The following is a 24,533-nucleotide window of genomic DNA, read 5'->3' on the forward strand; positions in this document are numbered from 1 at the left end:
TGGGGTTTTTATTTGCCTTCCGGGTTGAGTCTTTAAAATGTAATAGGGGTAACATTTTAAAGCTTTTCTCTGCAACCATGAATGGGTAGGAACTTGCTTTCCAAAAAACAAACCGCTTATTTGTGACCACCAGCGGAACATTTCCAATTTTGCGTGGTTTTATGATGGGGGACATTATGTACCAAATAAATCAGATTGTTGTGAATTTGCTCTGGCCCCAACCCCACCGGTACTTTTCCTCCATACATGGCCAAACAGCTCCTTGTTGCTAAGATTAATTTTGGCTCATGAGGATTTAAAGATGCGTCCTGTGACAATTCCTTCCCAATCTGTACATGTTTTATTGCGTCTGACTACACTGCGTTTTTATGGGCATAAAACAAAAGGATTAGTGGCAAACAAAATGAATTAACTTTTTTAAAAGTTACTATAATCCACTTGCCTCAATAATTAAGTGTCTTGGTCACAGATTAAAGAAAAACTGTTTGTGGTCCTATTTCAAAAACCTGCAAAAAGAAAAGTTAGGAATTTCTTACTTTGGACATGCCAGGACGTAGATAACAAATGTTATGTTCTTCTTGGGTAATTTCACCCTTGAAAAACAAATCTTTATAAAGGTTAGATGAGTTAACCTTGTTAAAATAATATTGAATGAATTTGCCAAGTAATTCAAAACTAAAGGTTTTAGTATCTAATTGAATTAAGAGCTCCTTTATTGCTATTAGCAGTCAGCATTTTACTTTTTATGGCATTTCACAGGTTAGCATTTCACTTTCTCTTGTTTCTTATTTTACCTTTATATCCCCCACAAGGCTCCTGGCAGCAGGATGTGCTGAGTTTTCTAGGCGCCTATCAGTCGGTGTTTCCAACTTCCTTACTGCTTGATCTTATTCCTGGCGAGTAGGTTGTGATCCTGCTTTGTCAGGTTCAGTCAATACTGGCTATTGAGGTCCCTGTATGGGCCACCAGTGTTTCCCCACAAGGATTTGAATTTACTTAGTAATTTAAAGAGATGTCAGATCAGTCAGCTTGGCTGAGTTTTATTAGTCTATTAGACTGGACAGTGAATAACCGATACATTGCCACAATTTGTGAGAACCTGTTTTTGCAGCCGATGATTATTTGCTTGCACTGTTTTTGTTCTGAATTTGGCTTATGAATTGACATTCTTTTAGCCCGCCTGTTTACAATTCTCTTCTCTGTATGGAAAAAGAGAAAATAGCATCTTATTTTTCCCATAAATTTCCAGTATATTTAAATGTTTACAGAAAAGAGATAAACAAACATATTAAATTCTAACCTAAGCATATGTTTCTTGTTAATGCATCACTAAAAATAATATATTTTGCTTACAATTCTTGTAAATTGTCAGATCTTTTCTAGTATTTCTCAACAAGTTATTTTCCCTCCTGTTAGCATGATTCCCAAAGCACTGTGGGAGTTTGCCTCATAGGTAAGCTATAGGCTTCAAAGGTCAACAAGGCTGTGGCCAGTTAGCTCTCTCCCTGCGACTCAGAATGGAGTTTCCCAGCTAGCAGCAATCATCGCATCCTCCCTCATGTCAAAGGAGAACTCCACCAGCAAGCAGCACAGCTACCCAAATTGTAAACCTATTAGCAAAAAGGGAAAGAGAAACCAACGCTGCTGGGCACGCTCAGCAGTTGGTTTCTATCCTTCCATTTCCCTTGGAGTTTAGAGGAGATTAATACCAGTTACCCATTCAGCCTTACACTAACCAACTCCATATGACAGACCATTCCATTATACAGTCTACCTAAAATTACTCACTTTTTGACTCGGCTCCCTGTCTTTCATCAAATGCCAAAAATGAAGAAAAAAGTTACACAACTTTGAAATCCTTGTAAGTCAAGCAGTATTGTTTTTGGTATTGTTTCTTGCAACTTTGTCATACAAAATTTAACACTGGAAAATAATTGCAAAAAACTACTTTGGCAGTTGCTGAACTCGTCAACTTCATTTCATTGTTTAATTGTCCAGAAAAGCAGTTTGCTTCAGATTCCGACTGAACACTGTCCCTTTAAATATGGAATTATAAAGAATCATCAATTTTGGTTAATCGGTGCTCTGCGTTTGGACTTCAAAAATATAACTAGCAGCTAATATTTGAAACTGTATACCACAATAATCAAAATTGTGGTACTGAGTTTTATACTGACTCTTCTAGGTTGTCTTAATTTAAAGGTAAGTTTTCTTTAAAATCACTAATTTCTGGCATGCAGGTGTTTGAGAGCCTAATGCTCATTTGCATTGAAAATGTTCCTACTCAAGTCGGAAAGTAATGTCAAGATCTATAGAGGGCAACATAATTTAAATTCCCTCCCAGATAATCATGGGATTGTGTTTTAATTTCACTGAGAGATTCACAAAAGATATGGTTAGCAGCAGTGTTGGCGATGTGTATATTTTTAATGGTGAAACATGTTTATCTCACAGGCCCTAAAGGACAGTACAGAGGTGGAAATAGTGGATCAGAAGATGAGAAAAAGGGTAGACCCAGAAAAATGGCCAATTCCTGGTCCACCTTCACGAAATCAGCCACAAACTGACTTTTCTCAACTCATCAACTGCCCAGAATTTATACCAGGCAAAGCTTTTGGCTCACATACTGGTAAAGGATTTCTTTCATAGACACATAAAATGTTAGGACAGAAATTGCTGTCTAGTCCAACAAGTCTTCATTTTATTTTTCATTAATATTTGATTTCATCATAGGAATAGTAAGTATAAAATTCAACTCTGCTGGTTGGAATGGAAATTGCAAGGCTGGCAGTTTGAAAGGCATAGTGTGCCAGAAGACAGTAAACTTGTGGTTAAGGTTGCAGTTTGGTCTTTTAATCCAACATGTTTTTCCAAGAGATGTGCATGTTTTGTAGAATTACCTTCTCTTTGGTAAATGGAAAGATGTAGAGAGTCATCAGAATTTCAGATGTAATACGGAATTTCTTTGCTTGTCATATTTTATAACATTAACTCTATTAAAACATATATTTCCCCAAAGGAGCCAGCTGTAATATATCCCTAGCTATAGGACTACATCTCTAGTGTATGACTGATAACTTTAAACTGATTTCAGAATAATTCATAGATTCTAAGGCCCAAAAGGGACCATTGTGTTCATCTAGTCTGACCTCCTGTATAGCACAGGATATGGGAACTTCTCCAAAACAATTCCTAGAGCATATCTTTTAGAAAAACATCTAATGTTGATGTGAAAATTGTCAGGGATGGAGAATTCTCCACAACCCTGAGCGTATTGTTCCAGTGGTTAATTACTGTCACTGTTAAAATTTTACTCTTCATTTCCAGTCTGAATTTGTCTAGCTTGGACTTCCAGCCATTGTATTGTATTGTATTGTATTATACTTTTCTCTGCTAGATTGAAGGAGCCTATTAAATATTTGCCACACCCCCCCAACATAGGTACTTAATCAAGTCTGTAATCAAGTCATCCTTTAACCTTCTCTCTCTCAAGATAAATAGAGTGAGCTCATTGAGTCTATCACTGTAAGACTTGTTTTCTAATCCTTTGTTCATTCTGGTGGCTCTTCTCTGAACCCTTTCAACATCCTTCTTAAATTGTGGTCACTAGAACTGCACACAATATTCTAGCAGTGCTCAAACTAGTGCCAAATACAGAGTTAAAGTAACCTCTTTCCTCCTACTTGAGCTTCCTGTTTATGCATCCCAGGATTACATTAGCTCTTTTGGCCACAGCATCACATTGGGAACTCATGTTCAGCTGATTATCCATCAATCTTTTTCAGTCACTCCTTCATAGGATAGTTCCCCATCCTGTAAGCATAGCCTACATGCTTTGAACATAAGAATGGTCATACTGGGTCAGACCAATGTCTATCTAGCCCAGTATCCTGTCTTCTGACAGTGGCCAAACCCAGGTGCTTCAGAGTTAATGAACAGAACAGGTAATCATTAAGTGATCCATCCTCTGTTGCCCATTTCTAGCTTCTGGCAAATAGAGGCTAGGGACACTTTGGAGCATGGTTTTGTTCCCAGATGTATACATTTAGCTGAATGTAAAACTCATATTCTTTGCTTGAACCCAGTTTACGCAGCGATCCAAATCCTTCTGAAATAGTGACCTGTTCTCTTCATTATTTACCACTCCAATTTTTGGGTAGTTTGCCAACTTTATCAGTGATTATTTTGTTTTCTTCCAGGTCATTGATAAAATCATTAGTGTAGGGCCAAGAACTAATGACTGTAGAACCTCTGGAAACAGACCTGCTTGATGTCAGTTCCCTTTTACAGTTACATCCTGAGACTTATCACTTCCCTAGCATTAATCCATTTAATGTGGGTCATGTTAATCTTGTATCATTCTATTTTTTAATCAGCATATCATGCACTACCAAGTCAAATACCGTACAGAATTCTATATTATGTCAACACTATTACCTTTATGAAACTTGTAATGGCATAAAAAAAACTATCAAGTTAAACTGGATCTGTTTTCCATAAACCCAGGGTGATTTGCATTAATATATTGCCTCTTTTAATTCTTTATTAATAGAGTCCCCAGTTAGCTGCTCCATTATCTTGCCTGGGATCAATGTCAGGCTGACAGGCCAATAATTATCCGGGTTATCTCATTTACCCTTTTAAAAAGCTCAACATTGGCTTTCTTTAGCCTTCAGGAACTTCCCTAGAGCTCCAATATTTAGTGAAAATCAACATGAACTGTCCAGTGAGCTCCTCTTCCAGCAATTTTTAAAAGTCTTGGATGCAAATTTTTTGAACCTGTTGATTTAATAATGCCTGCCTTTAGTAGCTTCTGTTTTAACATCCTCCAGAGACACTAGTGCAGAGGTGGGCAAACTGCGGCCCTCAGGCCACATCCGGCCCGTGGGACCCTCCTGCCCAGCCCCTGAGCTCCTGGCCTGGGAGGCTTGCCCCCGGCCCCTCCCTCGCTGTTCCCCCCTCCCCTGCAGCCTCATCGCGCCACCGGCACAATGCTCTGGGCTGCTGGGCAGCGCAGTTGCAGAGCCGTGGCCTGACCCGGTGCTCTGGCCAGTGCGGCCAGCCACCGGTGCTCCAGGCAGGGGAATTGAGGGTGGTGGTCAAGGGGCAGGGGTGTGGGTAGGGGTCGGGGTGGTCAGAGGGCAGGGAACAGGGGGGTTGGATGGGGCAGGGGTCCCGGGGGGGGCAGTCAGGAGCAAGGGTTCTGGGGCCAGTCAGGAGACAGGGAGATGGGGTGGTTGGATAGGGCAGGGGTCCCGGGGGGCAAGTCAGGAATGAAGAGGTGGGGGGTTGGATAGGGTGGCAGGGGGAAGTCAGCTGGGAGGTCCGGGGGTGGGCAGGGAGCAGGGGGTGGTGGATGAGGTAGGAGTCCTGTCAGGGGACGGGGGGGGGTTGGAGGGGCAGGAGTCCCGGGGGAGCTGTCAGGGGAGAGAAACAGGGGTGGGGGTGTGTCGGATAGGAGGCAGGGGCTGGGCCATGCCTGGTTGTTTGGGGAGACACAACCTCCCCTAACTGGCCCTCCATACAATTTTGGAAACCTGATGTGGCCCTGAGGCCAAAAAGTTTGCTCACCCCTGTACTAGTGGAATAGGAAGAGTGATATGTCCATATAATGAGACTGTGTCATGGTGTTTTGTTTTTTTTCCCATAACTACCTTACGAGCAGGAGCTAGGTTCCTACCAATCTTTGAAGCTCAACAGCTAATAACTGCTTGTCTTTTTTTCCTCTTTGGATGGATTTGAATTTTTTCATTGTTTTTAGCATTAGTATACACCATTCATTATTTAATACCTATGTACAAGAGTGATGATGTCTTATCTATATCTGTTTTGCAGTAACTTTTGGCCTCAGTTTGAAGATGCAATTAGGGTCAGGCTGGGCGTAAGACACCCTTGATCCAGAATCCTTGTTTGTGAAACTCTCCCAGAGCCCCTTGATATAACTGCTTTTTGGCATGCAGCAAATCCTATTTATTTCAATTGACCTATTCTTGACTGTTTTTAAGACAAACCCTTGTATGTTACATATGCTGCCCTTTGCTTTCCCCAGTCTGTCCCCCAGTTGGAAATCTATCACTTCTGTTGTTAGAGGTGAGTGTCTTAGAGGTCTAGAACCCTGAGCAGTGCAAGCATTTCTCCATCCCATCCATGTATATTCTCCTCCCAAATTCCACCCCATCCTTCAATATGTTTAACTGAATTTGAAGGAGAAATAAGAGTTCATTTAAGTAGAAATATATATATTTAATTTACAGTGGTTACTTGACAGTACAATTGGTGGGGTAAGACAGTCTGGATTAATTAAACTTCACTAGTAATAATTGTTCAACTGGACGGTGCCTTGTGTTGCTAGTGACTCAAGACAAGTAACTCTTCCTGACCTCATAATGACCACCTTAAATCCTTTGTACAGTTCAGATCATAGGTGTTTCCTCAGCCATCTTTCTAGTTTGTGCCCTAACTCTTTCAGCTTCCAGAGATCACTTTTAAACTGAAGTAGCTTTGGGGCACAAGAGAGAAATAGTGTGTGAGAAGGAGCCAAGGAATAGAGCTTCTTCCAACACATAAGTTATCTGACAACATCCTGTACTGAAAGGCGCTGATAGATAATGTGTCTGGTGTGGCAGAGGGTAAAATATAGACAATTTGTGTTTATAATTCTTAGATGTGCTATGGCTATAAGTTTTGTTAAAGGGAATAAGGTTCCAAAGGATTCTTAACCTTTTTTGTGTTATATAGAGACATTTTGCAGTTTGTCTTAAGGTATTGCTAATGGAAGAGAACTTCTCCCCTGTTAGAATCTTGTTCAAGTTCATAGTAAACAGAAAGTTATCTGACTATTTGATGGTCTTGGCCATTAGTTGGGGGTTGCATTCAAGTTCCTAGTAAAGCGGTGGCCATGTGACATTAAAACCCTACTGTTGCAACTGTACATCATGAACATTTGTTGGCAATGTTGGCAGAGGTCAAGGAAAGAATGGGAGTTGAAAGTGAATTACTTGCCCTCCCCAAGCGGTGGAAGGCAGTTTGAGAGAATTTGTCACTAATCATGCGGTTTGTTTTGTGGATAACTTCCATCTCTCAGGCAGTCAGAGGCACTTTTAATTTATGTTGGAGTCACCAATGTATACTGTTCTTTAAAATATAGAATAGCAATAATTGAGTCTTTTTTTATTTTTTTCTGATCAGTGTCATATTTAATCCTTAATTAGAAATAGGAATTATAGCTACAACGAAAGTAAAAATCTCTAATGCAACAAAAAAAAGAAAAACCTAAATACACAACTAATTTACAATTTTAGAGTCTGCACCAAGTTCTCCAAGAATGGGAAGCCCAAAGAAAAGCACTGAAACAAGTAACCTTCAAACAATGTCTAAAGGATTGTCGACAAGCTTGCCAGATCTGGACTCTGAGCCTTGGATAGAAGTGAAAAAGAGGCATCGTCCATCCCCAGTCAAACTAAAGGTACTGTTAGCTACCTTTTATAAGTGTTAAAACACCTCCCCCCCCCCAAAAAAAAAAAATTGTGTGTGTATATTTTCTGAAATACTACAGCATACCACTGCTATGTAGTGAGAGGGAGTGCTGATACCTTTACATAAGCCTAATTAATACTCTTCAGGATACTTGCAGTCTGTATGAGCAGAATGAACTAAATTTAGTCCACATCATAAAACTGTTACATTGAACAAAACTGTTTATATTATAATGGATCACCTCACTTGATATTACAATACACATAATATATGTGTAATAATTTATCCTAATTTGGAATCTTAAGATTATTTAAAGGTCTGCTCCAAGTAGAAGGAAAGTCTACTCTTAATTTTGGAAAACTAATTAGGCCTTAAAATAGGGCCCAAATAAAGCGGCACAGCTGGAGGTGTTTAGGTTCTGTTGAGAAGTTGTATGTTTTACAGTGTGAGAGAGAATTTAGTGAAAAGTTGGCATCAAAATTCTCTACGGACCTTAGCACTGTGATTTTTTGCCTTTGTACTAAGCTTAAGAAACCCTTGCAAGTCAACGGTAGTTAGATGGCTAACAGCCATTTGTGCCTTTGAAAATATCTTTCAAAATGTTCCTCTTAAGGTTTGTTGTTTTCATCCGTTCAGATGATCCTGTCAGTATCCATTAAAAGAAGTAACAGAATAACCAAGTAATTTTTTTCTCAAATGTCATATGTTATCTTTCCTCATACAGGAGTCGGTGCATACACTTGATCACTCACCAAGTCAGCAACAGCAGGCCGCACCTTCACAGGAACAAGAACAAGAAGAGCTTGATTTTTTGTTTGATGAGGAGATGGAACAAATAGAAGGTCGCAAAAATACATTTACTGATTGGTCAGACAATGATTCAGACTACGAAATTGATGACCGCGATGTAAACAAAATTTTGATTGTAACACAGACACCACCTTATATGAGAAAACATCCTGGTGGAGATCGCACTGGCAACCATGTGTCTCGTGCAAAAATTACATCGGAACTTGCTAAAGTTATTAATGATGGTTTATACTATTATGAACAGGATTTGTGGATGGAGCAGGGTGAAAATGATTCTACAGCCTTAAAGGTAATTTTTTCTGTCATACAACTTAAACAGATGCTTGACCAAACAAGCCTAAAATTGACTGTTATTGCTGCTACTTATACTATCAAAAATCTAATTGTGGAAGAAAATAAAAAATAATTATCATATGTATATATAGTATGTGTTGTAATTATTTTGTTTAATTTTAACTTCTGATTGCAATGTAATTACTTGCAAATGGCTGCATATCATCTGTCACGCTTTCTGCTATAGACCCTAGGTGTAGCACAGGTTGCTAAATTCAAGATAAAAGTATCTCTTCAGCCTCAAACTTAGATCTAAGCTAGTGAAGGAATAGTTTGTTTTAAACATTTATTGTTTTAAACATTAGGGTATTTTATGCTGGTGGGGTAGTGTTTGAATGCTAAGCGTATACAGTAGATAATTTAGACTGTACATGTGCTCAGACAGCTTGTATTTAATAAAATTTTGAAATGTGTTCATAGGAAAGACAAACTGATTTCCCTGTTTTGGGGGTAGGGTAGAGTATGAGGGAATGAAACTGAAGTTATTGCACTGTAAATTTATCTTCAATTTTTTGTCATCTATAAAGTTAGTTGGCATGAAAGTGTAAGTAAAATGCCAGATTTAATACCCGCAACATCATTTTAGTCTAGATTTCTATTTCCTTGCTTTTCTGTGGGTCCACAAACTATAATATGGAATACTACTAAGGTGGCCTGTGTCCCTAAAGGACAAACATCTCAGTCTAGAACCAAAGGGTTTTTAAACACACTGGTGGTTTTACACAACTTTTTTGTGTATTTTATAACAAGTGGCTGGCCAATGAATGTGGCAGCAAGCTAGCTGAGCTGCTGGCACCTCAGGAACCCAGATTTCTCCACTCCTGCCCTGTCACATGTTGCTCCCTGATCAGTCATTCCAAGGAACCTCTCTTTGTGAGTTAGTCCTCCCTGCTCATTGTCAGATCCACTTCTGACTTGGGCAGTGCTGAGAGTTGCAAGTTTACAGTCAGCTGAGCTGGATTACCATCCTATTTAGGATAGTGTTTGTACTTTCATCTTCTTCCACCCTTGGTGAGCACTGGATTGAGGCAAATCATGGTGGCAGGACCCTATTTCAGTATGGAGCAAGGAAAGAGGACAAAAGGATGGGAGCTAGTAAAGAAAGGGGGAAATAGATAAAAGGATGGGAAAAGAAGAAAAAGCTAGAAAATGCGAGGCGACTGTACGGTAAACTGGAGGAGGACAGTAGAAAAAATAGAGGGGTAAATGTTTTCTCCCACCCCATCCTTTTAAGTGTTGGTCAAGATTTTCAAAAGTGCTTAGTAATTTATTTTTTGGGTGCATTGATTTTTGGGTTCCCAACGTGAGATGCTTCAAAGAGGCCTCATTTTTCTGAAAGTATTTAGCATCCAGCCTCTGAAAAACCAGGTCTCTTTAAGGAATTTCAAGTTGGGCATTCAAAATTACTAGTTGCTCCCGAAATTCTTTGTTTTTAATTTTGAAATGGGGAGAGATGGGGGTTTGGGCTGAGGAGAGATGGAGTGGGGATCTCCTGTTTACTCTTTCAGTCCGTCCTCTCGCCCCCAAATGCCATAACCTTCCTGTGCACACCTTACTGTAGAGGAAAGATGGTTTTGTTGTTTTGGCACAGGACAGAAACTTGGAAAATCAGGGTTCTGTTCCTCATTTATGAAAGTAGAGTGTTACTTTTATTTTCATGAATTTGGTCATTGCAGACCATACTAAGGGGTGCACACTTTGCTTCTGTAAGCCAAGCTCATTGCACATTGCTCATTGTCCAGGGGCTGCTTCATCTTCCATTTTCTTTCACAAGCTTGCTGTGTGCAACCTCCCAGCCTCTTAAATTCAACAGAAAGGACTGTGGTTGTGTAGGATCAATTGTGAATGAATTCTGCTTGACATGTTGCATGCTGGTGCAACCCAGTTCTGTGAACTTGTCATTTTTAAGATTGATATACAGTGGTCACTTTTCTATTATGTAATTGTGAAATTCTCTCTTCAAATTCAGCAAGAGGTTGAAAACTTTAAGAAACTAAATCTCATCAGTAAAGAAGAGTTTGACAGTCTTACACCTGAGCCAAACCAGGAAGTTCCTCCAGGGCCTCCAAGGTCACAACAAGGTAATATAATTGTACTTCCTTTATTATTTTTGTTACTTGTATTATTCTCACGCCTAAGAACTCCAGTCATGGACCAGGACCTCGTTGTAGTTGGTAAATAGACCAGGAGTACTTGTGGCACCTTAGAGACTAACAGATTTATTAGAGCATAAGCTTTCATGGGCTACAGCCCACTTATCGGATACATAGAATGGAACATATAGTAAGAAGATACAAGCATGTGCGTGCGTGCGTGCGCGCACACACAGTGGAAGTTGCCATACAAACTGTATGAGGCTAATTAATTAAGATGAGCTATTATCAACAGGAGAAAAAAACTTTTGTAGTGATAATCAAGATGGCCCATTTAGATAGTTGACAAGAAGGCGTGAGGATACTTAACATAGGGAAATAGATTCAATATGTGTAATGACCCAGCCACTCCAAGTCTCCATTCAAACCCAAGTTAATGGTATCTAGTTTGCATATTAATTCAAGTTTAACAGTTTCTCTTTGGAGTCTGTTTTTGAAGCTTTTCTGTTGTAAAATTGCCACCCTTAAATCTTTTACTGAGTGGCCAGAGAGGTTGAAGTGTTCTCCTACTGGTTTTTGAATGTTCTGATTCCTGTTGTCAGATTTGTGCATTTATTCTTTTGTGTAGAGACTGTCCGGTTTGGCCAATGTACATGGCAGAGGGGCATTGCTGGCACATGATGGCATATATCACATTGGTAGATGTGCAGGTGAATGAGCCCCTGATGGCGTGGCTAATGTGATTAGCTCCTATGATGGTGTCACTTGAATAAATATGTGGACAGAGTTGTCATCGGGCTTTGTTGCAAGGATAGGTTCCTGGGTTAGTGTTTTTGTTGTGTGGTTGCTGGAGAGTATTTGCTTCAGGTTGGAGGTCTGTCTGTAAGCGAGGACTGGTCTGTCTCCCAAGATCTGTGAGAGTGAGGGATCATTTTTCAGAACAGGCTGTAGATCTTTGATGATGCACTGGAGAGGTTTTAGTTGGGGGCTGAAGGTGACGGCTAGTGGCGTTCTGTTATTTTCTTTGTTGGGCCTGTCCTGTAGTAGGTGACTTCTGGGTACTGTTCTGGCTCTGTCAGTCTGTTTTTTCACTTCAGCAGGTGGGTACTGTAGTTTTAAGAATGCTTGATAGAGATCTTGTAGGTTTTTCTCTGTCTGAGGGATTGGAGCAAATGTGGTTGTATCTTAGAGCTTGGCTGTAGACAATGGATCATGCGATGTGTCCTGGATGGAAGTTGGAGGCATGTAGGTAAGTATAGCAGTCAGTAGGTTTCCAGTAGAGGTGGTGTTTATGTGACCATCACTTATTTGCATTGTAGCGTCCAGGAAGGGGATCTCTTGTGTGGACTGGTCCAGGCTGAGGTTGATGATGGGGTGGAAATTGTTGAAATCCAGGTGGAATTCTTCAAGGGCCTCCTTCCCATGGGTCCATATGATGAAGATGTCATAAATGTAGTGCAAGTAGAGGAGGGGTGCTAGGGGACAAGAGCTGAGGAAGCGTTGTTCTAAGTCAGCCATAAAAATGTTGGCATACTGTGGGGCCATGCGGGTACCCATAGCAGTGCCACTGACTTGAAGGTTGTCCCCAAATATGAAATGGTTATGGGTGAGGACAAAGTCACAAAGATCAACCACCCGGTGTGCAGTGGCCTCATCAGATACAACCCTAAGATACAACCAGATTTGATCCAATCCCTCAGACAGAGACAAACACCTACAAGATCTCTATCAAGCATTCTTAAAATTACAATATCCACCTGGGGAAGTGAGGAAACAGATTGACGGAGATGGATACCCAGAAGTCACCTACTACAGGACAGGCCCAACAAGGAAAATAACAGAACGCCACTGGTCATCACATACAACCCCCAGCTAAAACCTCTCCAGCACATCATCAAAGATCTACAACCTATCCTGGAAAACTATTCCTCTCTCCCAGACCTTGGGAGGTAGGCCAGTCCTTGCTTACAGACAGCCCCGCAACCTGAAGCAAATACATACCAGCAACTACACACCACACCACAGAAACACTAACCCAGAAACCAATCCCTATAGCAAACCTTGTTGCTTACTCTGTCCCCATATCTACTCTCGCAACACCATCCAAGGACCCAACCACATCAGCCACACCATCAGAGGCCCATTCACCTGCATGTCTACTAATGTTATATATGCCATCATGTGCCAGCAATGCCCCTCTGCCATGTACATTGGCCAAACCGGACAGTCCTGACATAAAAGAATAAGTGGACACAAATCGGACGTCAGAAATGGTAACACGCAAAAGCCAGTAGCAGAACACTTCAATCTTCCTGGACATTCTATAACAGATTTGAAAGTAGCTATATTTGAACAAAAAAACTTCAGAAACAGACTTCAAAGAGGAACAGCAGAACTAAAATTCATTTGCATATTTAACACCATTAATTTCGGCTTGAATAGTTACTGGGAGTGGCTGGCTCATTACAAAAGCAGCTTTGCCTCTCCTGTAATTGACACCTCCTCATCTATTATTGGGAGTGGACTACATTGACCTGATCGAATTGGCCCTGTCAACACTGGTTCTCCATTTGTGAGATAACTCCCTTCTCTTCATGTGTCAGTATATTTATGTCTGCATCTGTAATTTTCACTCCATGCATCTGAAAAAGTGGGGTTTTTACCCACGAAAGCTTATGCGCAAATAAACCTGTTAGTCTTCAAGGTGCCACCGACTTCTTGTTGTTTTTGTGGATACAGACTAACACGGCTACCCCCTGATATTTGAAATAATAATAGAAAAGTGTTTAAAATCTGATGTAAATTAAAGCTTTCCACGTGGTGATTTAAATCATTACTGAAATCAGCAATTTATATCTCCTTGATTTAAATCAATCCATCCTGCAAGAGAAAGATGACATAGTCAAAAAAAACATTCAGAATGCTGCTGTAAAGAACATTACCAGCAGGGCAAGATTGCTTTTGTGAAAGCCAGAGAAAAGGATGTTATGTAATTGAGACATAAGATGATGAGAGCCTGGATGAAAGTTTTAGCTGTGTGGTGAATAGGAAAGGCCATATCTGAGAAATGCAAAAAGAATCAGCAAGACTTAGACATAGCCTGGATGTGAGGTTTTAGAGAGAGATCCAAGTTAAAGATGGCACCCAGGTTATACACCTCAGTCAGAGTAGAATGGTGGTGTTAGTGATCCAGAAAGGAGGTAGGGTGGGTGGACAGCTTAGGGGGAGGAAGAGTAAGAACTCTGTTTTAGCCATGTTGAGCTTGAGCTCACAGCTAGACATCCTCAAAAAGATGTCAGACAGGCTGAGATTTAGTTTGGACAGCAGGAAACCGGTCTGGAGTCCAGATAGATCTCTGAATCATTTGTGAGGTAGTTGAATTTGTTCCTGGATGAGAGAACCCAGTGATAAGGTGTAGTGGGAGAAGAGTAAGGAACCAAGGACAGAGCTCTGTAGAGCACCCAAAGAAAGCTGGAGGGGGTGTTTAAGAAATCCTGCATTAACGAAACTTCATGTGTTTTAATTTTGGTTCTGACAGTAGTCTTTTTGGGTTTTTTTGGTTTGTTTTTTTTAACCAAAGCTCTATCTAAAATATATTTTGATTAGCCTGAACTCCATTAGAGTATACTGTATGACACAGGAAAATAAACGAATGTGCATCAGCATCAATACACATAAGCAAGAATTTCAGTTATTTTACTACTGCTACAGACCAACAAAGTGTTCTATGGTGCAACATGCCATTACAATATGCAAAGCAAAAGCTGTTGCTGAAGTGAGGCATTATGGTCACTAGGATATAGATGTTAAGGAAAAAATAAATATTTTACAATCCGAAGATTTTTCCATTTGATACAGACATTTAAAATTTGGATTTGTCACATTATTGTATTTGGTTTTATCATCTTGCTATACAGTAAACATCAAAGAGTCAAACTTACCAGGCAGTCTCCTATCTTGTGTAGGAAATATTGAGGCTCGCAATAATGATTTAAAAGCAGTTTAATTTTATTAGTTGGAGGTTAGGTCCATCAATAACTATTAGCCAAGATGGTCAGGGATGTAACCCCATGCTCTGTGTCCCTTGCCTCTGATTGCCAGAAGCTGGGAGTGGATGATGGGAGGGATCACTTGATGATTTGCCTGTTCTGTTCATTCACTCTGAGTACTCCTGGGGGAATTCTGCACCAAAATATTTAAATTTCTGTGCACAATACTTTAAAATTCTTCATGTTTTCTTCATCAAAATAACACACTATAATCACACCTGTTGCAATTATTTTGGTAATTTATTTAAACTACAATACAGAAAAAGTCACAATAAGTAAAATAGATCTTGAGCTCTAATCTAACCTCTTTGTGCCACTCTCACTCAGGAAAAAAGCGAGAAAGCACATAGATTTTCCTAGCTGAGGATTCCCTTGGTATGGAAGAGTCCTGACTACTGTCCTATGCCAGTCCCTACATAGGAAACAAGGAAGGGTGGGGGAAAGAGCATGGTCAGCACACTACTCTCTTGCCATCCTCAGCTAAAGATGACCTGCTGGAGACCCACTAGCTGGCAGATTTCAGAATAACAGCCCCTGTCCCTGTATTCCTTAACCAACCATAAATAATGTATTGAGGGTTTTAAATCAAGCATGTGCTTGACCAAAAAGATGTCTTCGACCACTCTAAAGGTCGATAAAGTTAAGCTGTTGGCAAAAGTGCCTCAGGATGATCTCTGCTATTTTGTGATGGTACACAGGGAGATATGACACAGGCAGGGATGCAGCTGAGCTGGATGAAGAATGGGAATGCGGAGCATTGGAGGAAATCCCCAAACCCCTTTTATCTAATAATAACGTAGCTAGGTATGATCCTTTATTTCTAGTTATTTGTCAACTAATATATGCAGCCATATGCTCAGTGTTACATCATAAGTAACTGAAGAGCAAGTAAGGGCTGGGGAATCAAACTCGCAATTTATATTGGCTACTGACCATCTCCAGCAAGGTCAGTAGTAAACCGTTCATGAAGCACATTTTAATAGGAAAATTTTTCAGTCCAAAAATTTAGACCAGTTCTAATCACTAAACCACCATAAGCCTATACAGTCCTTTACAATAAGGCTCCTTTACACCACTCTGGCAATGTAAAGGAGCCTTAAAACTTTTACACCTGTTTTATGCTTCTGGGGAAATTCACGAAGAATGGGAACAATTCACTAACACAATGGGAACAACTAAGCAGGCAGACTGCTACATTTTGCTCTGTCTGAGGGGACAAGCCTGCCTCAGGCCTACCTCCAAATAACCCTTAGACCTGCCCCTCCATGCTGTGGGCACCCCAATAGCAAGCAAGAGGGACAGTCTCTCTCTTGTTCCCATGCCCCTCTGTCCCGCCTCCCCAGCAGTGATTGACATCTCTCCACACAAGCACACCCATGCCTCTCTTGCCTCCCTCCCACACTGATTTATGTCTCCGCCAGCTGCTCTGGGGTGCCAGGGCGGGGCGAATGACTGCTCTTTTGGCTTCTTCTGGGAGCAAACAAATCTGCGGACAACATGAATTCTGTACCTGTGCAGTAGCGCAGAATTCCACCAGGAGTACTGAGGCACCTTGCATTGACCATGGTCGGAAGACAGGATACTGGTTAGAATGACTATAGGTTTGAACCATTGTGGCTGTTCTTATGTAGTTATTAGATAATTCACTGTTTCCATAAATGAATACAGTTTATCAAAGCGTCAAAATTTGTTTTATGAACGTTTTATTTCCATTAAATTGTTACTGTAATTTACAGAAACATCAGGAATTATAATATTGAAAATCAAAGTATGTGTTTTGACACTGATTTCAACTATCTCAATAATATATACAGGCCTGTGTTTCAACTTGTACTTGTCTAGCTTGAGAAGTCTAAGAATTTTAGATAGAATTTATACCCATCTGCCCCAAGACAGACCTTTTCTAATTAATTTCCTCCCTCTTTGTGTAAGACAATGGTATGCATACACCATAGCTGCCTCTGGATAGAATTAGATTTGGAGAAAATTTGTCAAAAGAGCTTAGGTGACTTCGGAGTCCAAAATAGTTAGGTGCTGAGGAGAACAAGAAGCTCACCGAAAGTCATTGAGACTTAGGCAGTGCCTAAGTCAGGTTTGAAAATAGAATTTGGGCACCAAATTCACTGAAGCACTTTTGGCAATTTTACCATTGTTCAGATGTGTGACCACATTGCAGTCTAGTGGCTGCAATTTATAAACCATGTAGGGCCAGATTTTCAAACGTTTTAGGAGCCTAAAGATGTAGATAGGGTCCTAGTGGTACTTCAAAAGGGCCTACGCAAGTTAGGCACCTAACTTGCCTCTTACAGGTAAATCTAATTCCATCTGGCAGCAAAAAGAGGAACACACACACACACACACGTTCTTATGTTACACACAGAAGGGGAAATGAAATCAAGAAAACATTGGCTCCTAGGGAAAAGTAGTACAGATTATCTGATTCTAAAATTATTAGACTTTTTTGCTTAAAATGCAAACAAAAAGAAAGCAAAATTTTCTAAAGCATTCGTGTTAAAATGTACATAGGTTAGTCACCATGTTCTTCATAGATTTTTTTTGTGTGTGTGCGCAAAATTTTTCCCCATCCTATATATCTTCATGACAGTTAGCAACATGACAGCTTTCTTGTAATGAGATCAAGCCATAGAAATACTAGGACTTCAACAAGCGTTTAAGTAATGTTATCTCTTAAACATTTATTTAAGAAGTGTTTATAGAAGGCTTGATAGAAAATCACTGACATTTCTTCTTCGAGTGCTTGTTCACATCCATTCCACATTAGGTGTGCACGTGCACGAGCGTCGGTAACTTCTTCCCTTAGCGGCTCCCAGTGGGCCCCTCGAGTGGCGCCACTGCGCCCCACATATATACCCTGCCAGCCTGACCCATCCAGTTCCTTCTTACGGTCTGTGGCGGTGTTGGAACAACCTCTCTCTCATAGAAGAGCAGTCCCTTAACCTTTAGAGTAGCTGTTATCAGTTCGTTTTACATATAGATTGTGAACACTTAAGTGATTAGGCGCTTGGAGGCCTCCAGCACGGGCCGCGGGGCATGCCACAGGCCCACAGCTTCAAGGCTTGCGTCATGTGCCGCAAACCTATGCCAGTTAGTGACCCCCACGACTCGTGTCGACGTTGCCTGGGGGACGGCCATCAAACTGAAAGGTGTAGGATTTGCAAGGCGTTCAAGCCAAGGACAAGGAAAGAGACTTTCGCCTACACCAACTGTTGATGGAGGCCGCATTGCAGCCACCGAGCCTGGAGTGCCCGACGCTGCCTCAGCCTTCCTCGGTGCATAGTGCCCCGGAGCCGACGGGAGACCCGGCACCGGCGAAGCACCGTAAACTGTCGGCCCCGGAGCGCCAGGCTAGACCCCCGCACAGATGGTCCTCCCCAGTTCAGCCCCTGGCACAGCCTAAAGGAAGGCGTGGTCGTTCCCCGCACAGGAGGCTGCCGCCTCCCAAGGCCCCGAGCGCTGACAAGAGCAGGAAGGCCGCGGGAGCGGCGCTGGCACAGGCGGTCCCAGCAGCAGAAGCCCCACCGAGCCAAGACCTAAGTGAGCTCAGTGTGGACAATGGGCTCGAGGGCATAACGGATCAGCCCTCTATGCCCAGCACCTTTGAAGCTGCAAAGGACCTCATCGAGCTATCGGCGGCAAGCCCCTTCCCGCATGGGGAGAACCTTCCCGTACCCATGCCTCGGGTGCCATTGAGCGGCATACCATTGCCAGCTTACCCCTCGAAGACACCGTCCCGGCACCGCTCCCGGAGTTGGTCCCAGTCAAGCTCCGACTCCGCAGACTTGCACTTGCCAGCGGCCCAGAAGGAGCTTGTGGCACCGGCAGCGGGTCGACACAAAGAAGCACCAGAAAGGGCACGCCACTCTCCGGCACCACCCAGAGTCTGGCACCGGGAGGATTTGAGACAGCCCTCGCCAGAGGTCTCCTGCAGATGGTCCCAGTCCAGGAAACGCCGGCACAGATCCTGGGGATACCGGTACTGCTTCTGGTCCCGCTCAGCCAGGAGCCACTCATTCTCCCGCCAGCGCAGATCGTTGGCACCACCATGGCCTTCGCGATTGGCGTCGCCGCAGTCTGACACTGGCTCCTGCTGCTATAGCTACCCGCACCAGGGCCCAGACAGCAGGGACCCTATCAGGAGCGCCAAGGGGCCCCATCCAGGTCAAGTTACTTGGTGCAGTGGTCCCGGCCCCCGGACCGACACCAGACGGTGCTGGAGGCAACAGTATCCAGGCCTCCAGCATAGACCGGAGAGTCGTCCCAGGGACTCCCGCCCCAGCCTGAGCCGGGGGCCTCTATCACGGGAGATGAGGAGCTGGAGGACCAACCAAAGGGGGTTGAGCAGCAGCTAACCTCATCGTCTTCCCCCGATGAGGCGGTGGTGGGTACAGAGGTGTCTGGCCCTCCACCAATAGACCATAGAGCCCACCAGGAACTGCTGCGCAGAGTTGCCCAAAATTTGGGGTTGCAGGCCAAGGAGACTGTTGAGCAGGAGGACCCCATGGTGGACATTTTGAGCCCCGAAGGTCCATCCAGAATAGCATTCCTGCTCATTAAGACCATTCAGTCTAACTTTAAGACTATATGGCAAACCCTGGCCTCCAGTGCTCCAAAGGCTAAAGGGGTGGAGAGTAAATACTTTGCCCCATCTAAGGGCTATGAGTTGCCTATTCTGCCACCTGAGTCCATGCACCCTAGTGGTTTCGGCGGTGAACGACAGGGAGCACTATGGACAGCAGGTCCCGGCCCCTAAGGCCAAGGAGGCGAAACGCCTAGACCTTTTTGGTAGAAAGGTGTACTCATCTGGGGGCCTTCAATTGAGGATTGCTAACCAGCAGGCCATGCTCAACAGGCACAATTTCAACTCCTGGACGGCGGTGGGGAAGTTTAAGGACACCCTCCCTCAAGGTTCCCAACAGTAGTTCACGGCCCTGGTGGACGAGGGCAAGGCGGTAGCCAAGATCTCTCTCCAGGCCTCCCTGGATTCGGCAGATGCAGTGGCTAGAACAATTGTGTTGGGGTGGTCATGAGGTGGTTGGCGTGGCTCCAGGAGTCAGGCCTGCCCTCCAAGGTCCAGAATACGCTCCAGGATCTCCCCTTCGAAGGGTCTGGGCTCTTCTTGGACCAGACAGAAGCGAGGCTGCATAGCCTCAAGGACTCACGAACTATGCTCAAGTCGCTGGGTATGCACACCCCAGCGATGCAGAGGAAGCCATTTAAGCCTCAGCCTCCCCCTCAATGCCAATACCAGCCTCGCCACAGGCATGAGCCTTACCGTAGGTGAGGCAGGGATAACAGGCAACGGCGCAATAACAATAGTGTGCCGGGCCAGAACCAAGCAGCACAAACCCCAGCCGAGCACTAAGCCAGGCTTTTGAAGGTGCGCTCGAGGACAGCGTACCAGACCAGTCACCGGATACATCCCTTTGTTTCCTGAACCGCCTGTACCATTTTTCCCGTGCGTGGTCTACCATTCCATCAGACCGTTGGGTCTTATGCACGGTGCGGAACGGGTACTCGCTATAGTTCACCTCCCGCCCCCCTTCCCCGTCCCTCTTCAGGGACCCCTCTCATGAGCATCTCCTAGAGGAGGAAGTCCGCCCACTGCTACAGGTGGGGGCGGTGCCTCATGGCCTAAGGGGAAAAGGGTTCTACTCCTGATACTTCCTCATCCCCAAGGCCAAAGGGGTTCTTTGCCCAATCCTAGACCTGCGCGGGCTCAACAAATCCCTGGTCAAGACCCGGTTCCGCATGGTCTCTCTGGGCACCATCATCCCTTCCCTTCCCTGGACCCGGGGGACTGGTACGCCGCCCTCGACATGAAGGACGCGTACTTTCATATCGCCATTTTCCCAGCACATCAGCGGTTCCTACGCTTCACCGTGGGCCGAGAACATTACCAGTTTGCGGTTCTCCCATGGGGTCTAGCCGCGGCCCCAAGGGTGTTCACGAAGTGCATGGCAGTGGTGGCGGCCTTCTTACGGAGGCAGAGCATCCGGGTGTACCCGTACCTCGACAACTGGCTCCTGGCGGGCCGATCCGAGGCAGAGGTGCGGGACCATGTGAAGGTGGCCCTGAGATTGTTCTGCAAACTGGGGCTCCTGGTCAACGTCCCCAAGTCCACACTCGTACCCACACAGAGAGTGGAATTCATAGGGGCGGTCCTGGACACGGTGCAGGCCAGGGCAAGCCTTCGGGTATCCCGATTCTGGGCTATCCACCAAGCAGTTGCCTCCCTGCGCCAGTTTCCAACAACGGCCAGGTGCTGCCTGCACCTGCTCAGCCGTATGGCAGCATGCACTCGTGGTCAGGCATGCCAGACTGAGACTCAGGACTCTGCAGGCATGGCTCGCTTGGGTGTACTGCCCAGGCAGGGAGCCCCTGGACTTGGTAGTGATAGCCCCAAGGGATGTGCTGGACTCCCTGCTGTGGTGGCAGTCCCAGCCTGTGGTTTGCAAAAGCATCCCCTTTGCCACCCCACTTCCAGACCTGATGCATCAGGCCACGGACAGGGGGCTCACCTGGGGAACCTCATGCCGTGGGGGCCGTGGTCTGGAGCAGAGTGGTCGCTCGATATCAACGTGAAGGGGCTCAGGGCACTTCGTCTCGCCTGCCAGACCTTTAACGCCACTCTGAGTGGTCAGAGCGTAACAGTTTTGACAGACAATACTACTGCCATGTTTTATATAAACAAGCAGGGCAGGGCTCGTTCCTCACCACTGTGTCACGAGGCTCTCCTCCTCTGGAACCTTTGCATAGCCCATACGATTCACCTTGAGGCGTCCTATCTCCCAGGGTACAAAACGAACTGGCGGACTCCCTCAGCAGGTCATACCGCGTGCACGAGTAGACGCTCAGGGCGGACATCGTGCTTTCGCACTTCCATAGGTGGGGGTTTCCCTGGGTAGATCTGTTTGCCACCAGGGCCAACGCCCAGTGCCCACGGTTCTGCTCGTTCCGGGGCTGACGCCTGGGCTCACTCGCAGATGCGTTTGCGATCCCATGGAGAGGGGGCTTGATGTATGCCTTCCTCGCTCCTCTTGGTACACAAGGCCCTGTTCAAAGTGTGCAGGGACAGGGCGGCAGTGATCCTCATCTCCCCAGCCTGGGCCTGCCAACACTGGTATACATCGCTCTTAGAACTGTCGGTGGAGGCCCCAGTAGTCCTGCCCCTACACCGGGACCTCATTACATAGGACGGGGGGAGGCTTCTCCACCCTGACCTGCAGTCACTGCACCTGACGGCGTGGAGGCTCTGTGGCTAAACGCCCTGGAGAGCCAGTGCTTTCTTCCTGTGCAGCAGATTCTGCTTCGCAGTAGAAAACCCTCTACCAGGGTGGCCTATATGGCCAAGTGGGAAAGGTTCTCGCGTTGGTGTGAATCCCGACAGGTGCGGCCGGGCCAGGCCCCGGTGCAGGCCATTCTGGAGTACTTCCTGCACCTCAAGCAGCAAGGGCTAGCCCCGTCCTCACTCAGAGTGCACCTGGCGGCCATCTCTGCCTTCCATCCGGGGTTCTCGGAGGGCTTGCTGTTTTCCCGCCCAGTGGTGAGGTGGTTCCTTAAAGGGTTGGAGAGGTGTTCCCGTACTCCCGCCCTCCCAGTCCCTCCATGGAACCTTAACCTGGTCCTTTCTAAACTCATGGGACCCCCTTTCGAGCCCCTTGCTACCTGTTCTCTCCTCCAGCTTTCCTGGAAGGGGGCATTTCTGGTTGCCATTACCTCGGCCAGAAGGGTGTCTGAACTGAGGGCCCTCACCTCTGAGCCACCGTACACGGTATTTCACAAGGTCAAGGTGCAGCTCCGGCCGCACCCCAAGTTCCCTCCTAAGGTGATCGCCCAATTCCATCTGGGCCAGGACATTTGTCTGCTGGTGTTCTTCCCGAAACCCCATATGGACCCGAGTCACTGGAGCTTGCACACGTTGGATGTGCGTCGAGCACTGGCGTTCTGTTTGGAGCGCACCAAGCCCTTTTGCAAATCCGCACAGCTGTTTGTGGCTGTAGCCGAGAGGGTAAAAGGCCTCCCAGTGTCGGCGCAGCGGATTTCGTCTTGGATTACAAGCTACATCCGGGCGTGCTATGAGCTCGCAGGTGTTCCAGCCCCAGCAGTCACAGCCCACTCGACCAGGACGCAGGCGACTTCCACAGCGTTCCTGTCACAGGTCCCGATCCAGGAGATCTGCAGAGCAGCCACCTGGTCCTCGGTGCACACCTTCATGACCCACTATGCGGTCAACCAGCAGGCCAGAGAGGACGCAGCAGCTGGCAGAGCGGTCCTTCGAGCAGTTGTTCCGTGACTCCTACCCTCCTCCAGAGGTAAGCTTGTAATTCACCTAATGTGGAATGGATGTGAACAAGCACTCGAAGAAGAAAAAGCGGTTACTTACTTTCTCGTAACTGTTGTTCTTCGAGATGGGTTGTTCACGTCCATTCCACCACCCACCCTCCTACCTCTTGTCGGAGTCACCGGCAAGAAGGAACTGGTGGGGGTCGGGCCAGCGGGGAGATATATGCAGAGCGCAGTGGCACCACTCGGGGGGCCCAACGGGAGCCGCTAAGGGAAAAGGTTTCTGACGCTCGTGCACGCAGCGCGCGCACACCTAGTGCGGAATGGACGTGAACAACACATCTCGAAGAACAACAGTTACAAGAAAGTAACTGATTTTTTTCTCTGTTTTCTTAAAATATGTTCAACTTATTTTTGTAGTACATTTTTTATTCTTCTTTTTTTCCCCTAACTTAGTCTCTTGCTAAATCTGTTTACTGTTGCTTTTCTAAAATCACCAGTCTTCCCTTTCCTGTAAAGGCCTTTTCTGATCTTGGATATCTCCTGGGTTGATTTAACTGAACCATTTTGGATAAGCTGGAGTTGGTAGTCCAGACAGAAGGTTACAGTAATCGAGGCAAGAGATTTGCAAGATGTAGACATGACTTCTAACAGTAAATATAGTTTAGGAAAGGCAGTTAGAGGTGAAATTTTGAATTTCTTAACTTTCTTTATAAGTCATAATAGTTTTCCAGTGAGTTTTGTATAATTTGATTACCAGGAGCTTTTAAAACCCAAACTACATAAATTGGGTTAATTTAGATTGAGGTTAAGCAATATGGGTTGCATCAACAAACTCCTACTTTGTCCTTTGTTAATTAATGTAGAAATTTTTAGGCGGAATACAAATGAATTTCAAAGATATTCTGTGTCTGTCCATTAAATGTCAACTGAAAATGAAAGCAATCTTTTTCCATTTACAGATTTAACAGATGAGCTAGCTTGTAAATTGTTTGGTGTTATAGAAGTACCTCCAACAACAATGGCTCGTTCACTGCCAACAGCAGTCCCTGAATCTCCAAGAGTTCATCCTGCCAGAACACCCAAAACACCTCGTACCCCAAGGTTACAAGATCCCAACAAAACGCCAAGATTCTATCCTGTTGTTAAAGAAACAAGATCAATTGATATAAAGGTAAACTGACAAACCTTGTGCATAAAGTTTCATCAGGTCAAAAATTTTTATTAACATAATGAAACAGTACTTTTAGATATCTTCATTTCTTTCTGTAACGGGGGGGGATGGCTTATTCTGTTTTAAACAACTTACCTTAATGATGTTTTCTCCGGTTCTGAGAAATGGCATCTTTGAGTTGGGTAAATACCATTAGGAATTCCATAATGAAAAGGCAAAATATCAAAGACCTTGAATTTCTGTTTAAGACTGGTTCTTGGGTTATGATGCTGGAGTTTTATGACTTCATATGAC

The 24,533-nt window shown here is 44.5% G+C and overlaps 1 protein-coding gene across 2 annotated transcripts in view; it reads left to right on the forward strand.

The window, feature by feature from the left end:
• Window positions 1–24,533, forward strand: part of LARP1B (La ribonucleoprotein 1B) — a 103,402-nt gene that overhangs the window by 66,690 nt on the left and 12,179 nt on the right. For both annotated transcript variants that reach the window (XM_048847303.2, XM_048847304.2), the window contains 5 exons: window positions 2,455–2,629; window positions 7,302–7,465; window positions 8,201–8,575; window positions 10,589–10,700; window positions 24,028–24,239. In XM_048847303.2, the coding sequence (XP_048703260.2) occupies window positions 2,455–2,629; window positions 7,302–7,465; window positions 8,201–8,575; window positions 10,589–10,700; window positions 24,028–24,239 (1,038 nt within the window). The remainder of the gene's footprint in view (window positions 1–2,454; window positions 2,630–7,301; window positions 7,466–8,200; window positions 8,576–10,588; window positions 10,701–24,027; window positions 24,240–24,533) is intronic.

This window comes from Caretta caretta, chromosome 4 (assembly GCF_965140235.1).
Source record: "Caretta caretta isolate rCarCar2 chromosome 4, rCarCar1.hap1, whole genome shotgun sequence".
In the NCBI taxonomy this organism is placed as follows: Eukaryota; Metazoa; Chordata; order Testudines; family Cheloniidae; genus Caretta; species Caretta caretta.